This window comes from Amphibalanus amphitrite, unplaced genomic scaffold, assembly GCF_019059575.1.
Source record: "Amphibalanus amphitrite isolate SeventyFive unplaced genomic scaffold, NRLGWU_Aamphi_draft 000537F_arrow, whole genome shotgun sequence".
NCBI classification, from domain to species: domain Eukaryota; kingdom Metazoa; phylum Arthropoda; class Thecostraca; order Balanomorpha; family Balanidae; genus Amphibalanus; species Amphibalanus amphitrite.
In genome coordinates, this window is record NW_024882031.1 from 274,715 (window position 1) to 283,723 (window position 9,009).

General features: G+C 50.6%; 2 protein-coding genes across 2 annotated transcripts; one reads left to right on the top strand and one right to left on the bottom strand.

The window, feature by feature from the left end:
- Window positions 1-3,277, top strand: LOC122393475. The gene is made up of 3 exons (XM_043389497.1): window positions 1-144; window positions 1,653-1,798; window positions 2,347-3,277. Exons 1-3 carry the CDS (start codon window positions 43-45, stop codon window positions 2,495-2,497), a joined length of 399 nt encoding a protein of 132 aa, XP_043245432.1. The 5' UTR covers window positions 1-42; the 3' UTR covers window positions 2,498-3,277.
- A 106-nt stretch (window positions 3,278-3,383) lies between these two features.
- On the bottom strand, window positions 3,384-5,645 carry LOC122393478 (loricrin-like). The gene is made up of 3 exons (XM_043389503.1): window positions 5,562-5,645; window positions 5,039-5,182; window positions 3,384-4,212 (listed from the first exon to the last, which is right to left on the bottom strand). Exons 1-3 carry the CDS (start codon window positions 5,643-5,645, stop codon window positions 3,403-3,405), a joined length of 1,038 nt encoding a protein of 345 aa, XP_043245438.1. The 3' UTR covers window positions 3,384-3,402.
- Between the last annotated feature and the right edge of the window lie 3,364 nt (window positions 5,646-9,009).

A 9,009-nucleotide genomic window follows, 5' to 3' on the forward strand; every position in this document is an offset into this window, starting at 1 on the left:
ACGCCACATGCCGACATCCGGACCTTTTACCGCGGGGCCAGTATGTTAGGTCAAGGTCAGATCAGCACGGACGGCCGGAACAACGTACAGTTCGTGTGTGACTTCACCCTGGCAGGGGTCTCCCCTACCACGGACGTACTCACGGTGAGGTTACGGGTGACAGTACGGGTCACGGTGCGGTCATAGGTCACGAAAGGACCATGTTACGGCTACAGGTCACAGGACATGGTTGGGGTCACGGTGTGGTCGTAGGCGACGGTATGGGTCACGATAAGGTTCGAGATCACAGTAGGAGTTACGACACGGTTACGGTAGGGGCTTGGTACACCGTAGGATTTCGCTTCACGGTACGGTTAACCCGCGCGGGGCTGGGGTCTCCAGCCGAACGCGCGGGGCTGGGGGGGGGGGTAAATTTTACCCCCCCCCTGTTATCTCCCGAACTAATGGTCCGATTTGGAAAATTCAAACGCCAATCGAAAGCTCTCATCACGAACTACTAAAAACATGTACTTAATTTAAAGTTTGAGGTCAAGGTCAAGGTCAGGTCAAGGGTACAAATTGCAAGTTTCTACAGTATCGGCCTTGCACCGTAGTTGCCGAAGAATGGAGTCATGGACTGAGACTGATCGCCCAAAACGTGTTCTTAGGCTACCAAGACAATATTAGTTGCATACAATATCATTCAGAGGTCAAGGTCAAGGTCAGGTCAGGTCAGGTCAGGTCACCAAAAAACAAAATATAGAAAAGGGCATGTGCGACACATGTTTTATGGGTCATTTTACTCATAGAATTCAATAGGCACACTCAATAAGTGATATGGACCACCTCTGGATGAATTTCAGGTCGAGGTGAGGTCAAGGTCAGGTCAAGTGAGGTCAAATTTTGAAGTTGGTTGTTAAGGCCTAAAAAGGTGTCTATCTGATGCAGTTTTTCACGGCGAATCGAATGGTGCTATTTTTGTTTCCGTACGAGGTCTAGAACTTCCAAAAAAGTCATTTTTCAAAAATTTTGTGTGTCGTGACGTCATAAAATTTTGAATAACTCCCACATTTTTGAACCGATTCTTCTAAAATTTGGTATGTAGGTGCGCATAGACCACTTCTCTGACATATATTCCGTTTTTTTTATAGACTCAAAATTTTGGATTTTATAATGATTTTCCCAAAAAAATCAGTTTTTTGAAAAAATTTAGGCCAAAATCCAAAATTTTCAAAAAACCGAGATAGCCATTTGATAGACAAAGTAAAATTACGTATAGTCTTTTTTGTTACGTCTTGATTCCTTTAAAAATGAAGATGTTAGCGGCGTTTGAACTTTTGCCGTTTTTGAGGCGAAAATGGCGAACATGACGTCACTAAAACGTCAATTTCTCAAAAATTTTCCGACGGATTTCGCTCAAATTTTCAGGGAAGGTGTCAAATTGATGTAAAAAAAGGTACTGAAAGTTTGGCGGCGCTGCGCGCCGCCGTTTTTGAGATATCGCAAAAATTCGCGAGGGGGGGGTAAAATTTACCCCCCCCCCAGCCCCGCGCGGGTTAAACGTCACGGCAGGGGTCACTTTAAATTCAAATCGTCATTACGACTGTATCACGTGACGAAGCGGAAGCTGACGACTCTACAAGCCGATCCTGTAATGCTGGCCTCCCCCGCAGGACGTGGTGTGGCAAAAGGTGGGCCGTCCCGCCTACATGAACAACCCGATGACGTCCGTCTCGGGGTACCCGAACCTGCTCAACTGCCCCAACACCTACGTCTCCAGCACCCCGACCAACTACGGCTTCAACATCGCCGGACCAAAGTAAGCGGGAGACGGTCCTTGAGGGTCTTGATATCGAGATAAGCAAAAATGGGTAACATATGTAAAGTCGACTACAGAATGATGTTCCACTTTTCACAGGCAATTATTTGCCTGGAGTGGTAGGCTGTGCCGCATCACACGGGCTAAGTTCACAAATTATAGCTTTGTCCCAATGCTCACAATCGACACGCTTAATTGCGTGATAAACGGCACAACTTAGCGCTGCGGTCAACTGATAGCTTCTGAGGAGTGGAACATCATTCTGTAGTTGACTATACTTAAAATGCACCTCTGCGGCAGACTTTTGAATGTTATTAGCGGTTCACGTTCCTTGAGCATTTTTTTCGATAGTTTTGTATGTACCAATCTCTTTTAGTTAGTTCGCCTCGGTTACCAGTCCGCGACCTGGAGATGGTGATAGCTGTCACGCTTGCAAAAAATCACGAGTTATTGGGGAAAATGTATCCGCCAATAACTATGAAGCAGCAGCCAGCAAATATCTTCGTTTTACCTCGCTAACCTGTCGCAATCTGTCCGTCCGTTTTCAGAACCACGCTGGTGATCAAGAACGCCACGGCTGCCGACTACGGCGTCTACCGGTGTTACGCCACCAAGGTGAGCCGACAGACGCCGCGGCAGCGTACTCCCGTGTACATGGAGGTGTACTACGGGCCCAGCGGTACGTCCGGCCGACACTGAACGTGCCGGTAGGTACCCGGTACCGGTACTAGAGTGACTCCGAGTCAAGTGACTCGATAGGTTTTGTGAGGTTTGCGCAGTACAAGTTACTGAATCGGTTACTCTTGACTGGTGAACAGAGCAAGAAGGTCATGTAACCAAACAGCATTCCTACGTCCTTAAAGCCCACACACTGCCATCAAGTACACGAAAAGGGCGAAGCCTTCCATTACCATGCATGGTATAATAACTGATGATGTATTACTCACAGCACATAGATGTTACCAAGGAGGGCGCTGAAGGCAATGATCTTTAGTTGATCTTACATGTACGGCCGTTACAGGCTACCTCATACACCCCAGTCGTTAGTCGTTGTGATAGTTGTTATGATAATTCACGCTATTGTAGAACTGCGCTGTAATCACGTAAGAGCATTTAGTAAAACTCAAATACGTAGTTTTATGTATGTAGTCTTGTAGATTTTGTGTTACGCTTTGCACCACTTTAGCATATGTTTTGAATGTCTGTACTTAACGTGCATTGTAAATCAACGAATGTAGGCGCACGATCTTAACCCAAAAGGGTTGGGCGTAGACGCACCATAAATTTACCGGTCGGTCACTCACAAGGTTAGTCAGCACGGAGTTAATAATTATTTAGTTAGTTCACGATCTATGTCACGCAGATCAGGGCATTTACTTGTATTCCAAGCGTGTCGCGCGATTGTCACAACTGTTAAACAACATATATGTGTGTCCGTGTTAACTCTTCATAACAGCAACAATAAAATCACCAACAAAACATGTTTGATTTGAGTCACACTGCATCAGCAGATAACAACGAGCTTATCGAAACATTGAGCTCACTAGAACAACCCATCACCAGCAACTCTCTCGAAAACCTCCGAACTCTCTGAGTCTTATCCCTTACTTCTCCACCTCATTCGCCGCCGCCTCCTCCTCTTCCTCCTCTCTCCCCTCTGCCCCTTCCTCCACCACTCTGTCGGGCTCCGTTTTCAGCAGTGCACTGCGGTAGCGGCCACCGGCGACATACCTGGACAACTCCACCTCCATCGACACAGCTCGCGACCCCCCGCTGCGGCCCACACACATGTAGAGCCCCTCGTCCTCCGGGCCGGGCCGGGTCAGGGTCAGCGTGGACCAGCCGGGACCCTGGGTGACCCAGCAGGACATGGCCCGACCTCCGGTGGAGACGTGTCGCCTCCTCCGCCGAACCCGACTATCGAGACAGCGATACCAGGGCCGCCCGCCGCAGCCGCAGCCGCCGCCGGAGCAGCCAGAACCAAACCCAGAGCTGTAGTAGCCCGAGTCATATCCGGGCCGGCCACCGAAGCCGGTGTTGGCGGGACCGAGGTAGTCGTCTCGCACATACCCCCCGCTGAAACTTCCCATGCTGGAGGAGCCGAAACCATCGTAGAACCCGTCTCCTCTGTCGCGGTAGGGCCCGTTATAGTTGTTATCGTAGTAGCCACCGCTGCCAGTGTTGTATCCGTAGTACCCCGGCCTGTTGAAGCCGCTGTACCTACCGCCGTTGTAGCCGCCGAAGCTGCCGTAGCGTCCGTCGAAGCGGTCGCCGACGCCGGCGTCGACACTGCCAATGTTGACGAATGAGGCGCGGTCCGAGAACCCGCGGCCGTTGTAGCGGCTGTCGGTGAAGAAGGACCTGCCGCCCGTGGTCCTGCGGAAGGTTCTGTCCACCTTCCGCCAGACAATGTCCTGGAAACAGGACGATATAAGTTAATTTCAGGAATCCGGAACAAAATAACAAAGTATTAACGTAAGATCCAGTGAGTAACCGTTTTTTTTTTTTTTCAAGGCTGTTACGGAGGAAAGCAAGCTAGACTAACATTTTACAACGAACCGTACCGTCCTATCTATATTGCACCTATCCATTAAAATTGATGAATAGAATCCCCCAGCAACAACAAAAGATCATGTTAGTAAGCCTCAAAAGAGAGGCGTAAGCACATGATTTAATGTTAGATGCAAGCCGTTTTATTGCTTGTGCTACCTAAACGCTTGCACGTCTTTGCCTTACATTGTCATTGTAATCACTGTAAAACATTCCCGGTTCAAAGACTTACGGTGAACTCATGATGTTACCCGGAACATGCATTCAAATGCAAATTAGGAAGAGTTGGATTGCGATGATGTTCACCAGTTGTTGTTACATAGACCGACGATAGAACTGACGACGATAGAAAGTGCCGCTGGGTGGACGAAACGTCCGTTCTCGCGTAAGCGGTCTGTTGGCGCTAGCTCTTCCTCTTCCTTATTCCTTTTACTGTTACCAGCTATACCTTCTACTCCACACTGTTGCTAACGTCTCTAGCAAGCTTCTAAAAACACGTTTTGAATAAGGTGTAGATCCAGGTATTATTTTTATTGCTACTATTTTGTTGCTCCAAGGACGTTGAAGAAAGGTGAAAAATAAACTCTTGAGAAAGATAAGACTTCAAACTTCATATCTTTCATCGTCAGCAACAGGCGAGTCACGTATGAATCGACCTCTGACCCCGGATAGTCTCGACAGCTGACTCACCGTGACCATCCCGTCCCAGTCGGAGCGGCCCGTCTGAGAAAAGTCACAGGTCAGCTGCACACCGCCAGAGGGGGCGAACGTGACCTGACCCCGGCCCAGGCTGCGGGACAGGTCGCTGTAGCCGCCCTCACCGTACCAGCGGCGCTGCGGAAACAGAAACAGAAACAAATCAGTGACAAATTGTTGAGAAAAAAAAATCAGTGACACTGATGGGAAGACAAAATTAACTTATTGGGAGAGACACTCAGGAGATGTGAAAGGAGCTTGACAGCTAATTGGTAAAACGTGCATAGCCGGTGTGCGAACGTTGGTCGTGACGTTTAGTCAACCAGAATGGGTCAACTTATATGTATGTCATAACTAGTCGAATCACGGTTTTACGTCAACGGTCACTTGCGTTAGAACGATAACCCATAATGCGCTCCACTTTTCGATAACATTCCTCGCAAGCCGGGAAAGTATTACGCGGTCAAATACAATGCAGGTAACGGTTATTGAATACACTCGCAGGTGGACTACTCACCCAAGAGTTACCCGATCCCCAGCTGGAGTCGTCGCAGTGGTAGAAATAGCCCTGGTTATCACGGCAGTAGCTGCTGGGACCCATGTGACCCCAGGTCAAGGTCAGCAGCGCCACCGGCACCAGCAGGCGTCCCAGCATGGCGGCGGCGCTGGTCGGGGGCGCTGGGACCAGCGGACGGCAGCGGCTGGTGGTGCTGTAGCTAGTGCCTGCTGATGGTGCAGTTGGTGATGGTCTGGTGCGGCTGGTGGTGGCCTGGCTTCCGCTTCTGAATTCCACAGGATGGAGAGGAGAGGCTGTGGACGATAGTATGTCTTGGAGCAAGCCTGTTAGGAGACGGCACGATAGATGTTAGTGACAGAATACGTACAAACATGACAATATTTCAGGAGCTGCGGGCTATTTAGAGCAGCTGAGCTGGATATAACACACTGGACACAAATAGTCATGTTCAACTCTAACCCTCTAAAGAATGTTCCGACTCCCCACAGACACCGAACTGACCTGACAGCAGGAAGTCCCGCACGGCAGTGGCCCTTTGAGTCGCCGGCACCAGTTTTTAACACCAGCTGCGGAGCGTCGGCCACGTCCGTAAAGACGACGGTACGGGGCGTCAATCCACCACTTAATACACCGGGAGACGGGGTCGTCGGCTGGGTCCCAGGGCGGGTCTCTCCGGGCCCGCTGGACCGTGTTAGAGACAGAGACGGGCGGGCCGGGTAAGGAAGCGGTAATAACACCCTGTCGACCGCAGTAGCGGACGGGAGGAGGATGAGGACGGGTGTAGGCGGCTACCGGAAGACTGCGGTGGGGGGGAGGGATGGGAGTTGGGGGGGGAGAGGGAGAGGGAGAGGGAGAGGGAGAGGGAGAGGGAGAGGGAGAGGGAGAGGGAGAGGGAGAGGGAGAGGGAGAGGGAGAGGGAGAGGGAGAGGGAGAGGGAGAGGGAGAGGGAGAGGGAGAGGGAGAGGGAGAGGAGAGGGAGAGGGAGAGGGAGAGGGAGAGGGAGAGGGAGAGAGGAGAGAGAGAGAGAGAGAGAGAGAGAGAGAGAGGAGAGAGAGAGAGAGAGAGAGAGAGAGAGAGAGAGAGAGAGAGAGAGAGAGAGAGAGAGAGAGAGAGAGAGAGAGAGAGAGAGAGAGAGAGAGATCCATGTCATGAGAGGTATGCACAGAACAGCTAATTCTGGAAACAATACACTATGCAGCAACATTTTGCAAGTCATTTTTAAACGTCCGTATCTATGTTAATTGGCTGTGCTAATGAACTAGACTGTGCGATGTTATCAACACTTTTTCCCAAATGTATAGCGAAACGGTTGAAAAAAATGACCAACATTATGGAGGATTATTAAATACGATCCAACGCAGAGAAGCACCAAGTCTTTTTGTACCGAAACTGGGCCACCGGGGCAGGAACGACAAAAGTCGTCGAGACCCGGTCATTCAGATGACTGAAACAGCGAGAAACTGTCATAATGTATCCTGACATGACTACCATTGTTGGCACAATTCACTTAGGTACTCCCGGTCAGTTAAAGTAAGAACAATCAAACAAGACACAGCCCCATAGTCCAGCGGGCACACACAGCCCTGGTCCTATAGTCAGCCGGGAAGCACTCCTATTCACACACGGTTGTGTCCTATCGGGGTCCCCTGCATGTATCACACGTGAGTAAGCCCGACTCGGCATGGCTGGATGGTCGGACTGGCACGTCGCACGCCGCACGGATGCGGGCTGGGTAGTCTGTGAGTGACCAGCACGCGCCGTCCTCAGTCCATACAGACACGGAAGAGGACTGGACTTATGGTCGTTACCATAGACCTCTGTATATTTGACACACCCGTCGATGTCGTGACCGCTGGCAGGTGAATGTAATAACTACGAGCAGGAAGCGGTGACCGGTTCGCCTCGCTCTCAGTACGGCAAGTCGGCAAGATGCAAATGTAGTACATAGGGGAGAGTGGGGTAAGATGCCCAGGGTGGGAAAGACGCCCCACCCCCTCTAGCGACGAAACAAAGAATCGCACCTGGAAATTAATGTTCTTAGCGTAAAGCAGAAGCCTGCCTGCACAAAAATTTGCGAAGCTCAGTTGGGCAACGGCTGGCTGGTGATTGCATGTTTTTTATTTGCTGCTTTCAAAAAATATTTTGGTGTCAGAACATTGTAAATATCAAAGAAGGTATATAATTTTTGCGTCCCTTGCTATAGTCGTGATACATTAACATGCGTCTACTGTGTCCCAAACAGTTTGTTTCAGGGTGTAGTTTTATGGCTCACAAATTGTACTGATTTAATGTTACTTCGGTACCTTGGGGTAAGATGCCCCCTGTCCTGATGGGGAAAGACGCCCCCCTAAATCCGTAGCCTGTCCTTCAAGCAGCCCGTCAAATCATTTATTACATACTTGTGATGAGAGACAAAAGCTGATCTGGGACTATTGAGAGTCCAGTACTGTCGGGTGCTCCCCATGCCGGTCTCTCGACCCACACAGCGACTTTTTGGGCGGCATCTGACTCTGAGAGCCCTCACGACGGCCTCTGCGGGCCCCATTATTGGCTCCAGGGCCCCTCACGACATCCTTTGAGGGCTCCCACGTTGGCTCTACGGGCCGCGCTGGCATCTGAGGTCCCCACGATGGGCTCGAGGGACCTCAAGCATCATGAAGACCTATAAGGGCCCCACAATGGTCTTCGAACGCCACCACGGAGGCTTGTTTGGCCGCGCTGGATTATGATGGCCCTAACGATGACCTCTGAAGCCCCTTACGACTACTTTTGAGGGCCCTTACGATGACGTTTGGTGTCTACTGCAGGCTCGAAGGGACTACTGATTCGTTCAGGCGATTCACGTGCCCATTTATGTCACTTATAGTGCAGGGGGCATCTTCCCCAACGCCAGGGGGCGTCTTTCCCACCCTGTGGGGTAAGATGCCCCCTTTCACTTCTTCGGGAAAATGCTTAATAGCAAAAAAGTTATCATATTTCAGGCACGAAAGTGTGATATTTTTGGAGAAAAATGATATCGGCTTCCGTTGAAACTCCAAGTTTTTGCTTTCCGATCGTCATTTTCGAATAATATATGACATAACAAAACCCTGGGCATCTTTCCCCACTCTCCCCTATATAATAAGCCAAGCTACTCCGGCTGCCCGCCCGGTCTCCCACAGCCTACATGCCACACAGCACACCAAACGCTCAAAACCAGCCAGTTCGATCATGATTCACCTGCAGCCGTTCATACCGCTCCGATGACAATGTGATGTTCTGTCTTTGGTAACACCACTCGGCACCCACCTCACAGGGATGAGGGAGAGGAGAGGGTCCTAGCTGCTGGGGGAGGGGGGGGGGGTCACAACAGCCGCCCCGCCGGGGTGTGTCACTGCCTGCAATATAACGGTGCCATTGTGCATACGACCCGCGCCCGCCGCGCTGCATTGCAGAGGTGGGGAACAGA

Bases quoted from the DNA above. Each gene is read 5' to 3' on its own strand.
- LOC122393475 (XM_043389497.1), top strand. From the start codon at position 43: ATGTTAGGTCAAGGTCAGATCAGCACGGACGGCCGGAACAACGTACAG. The intron at 145-1,652 runs GTGAGGTTACGG...CCTCCCCCGCAG, and splicing joins CTACCACGGACGTACTCACG to GACGTGGTGTGGCAAAAGGT. The intron at 1,799-2,346 runs GTAAGCGGGAGA...GTCCGTTTTCAG, and splicing joins TTCAACATCGCCGGACCAAA to AACCACGCTGGTGATCAAGA.
- LOC122393478 (XM_043389503.1), bottom strand. From the start codon at position 5,645: ATGGGTCCCAGCAGCTACTGCCGTGATAACCAGGGCTATTTCTACCAC. The intron at 5,183-5,561 runs GTGAGTAGTCCA...CTGTTTCCGCAG, and splicing joins GGGGATCGGGTAACTCTTGG to CGCCGCTGGTACGGTGAGGG. The intron at 4,213-5,038 runs GTGAGTCAGCTG...TCCTGTTTCCAG, and splicing joins ACTGGGACGGGATGGTCACG to GACATTGTCTGGCGGAAGGT.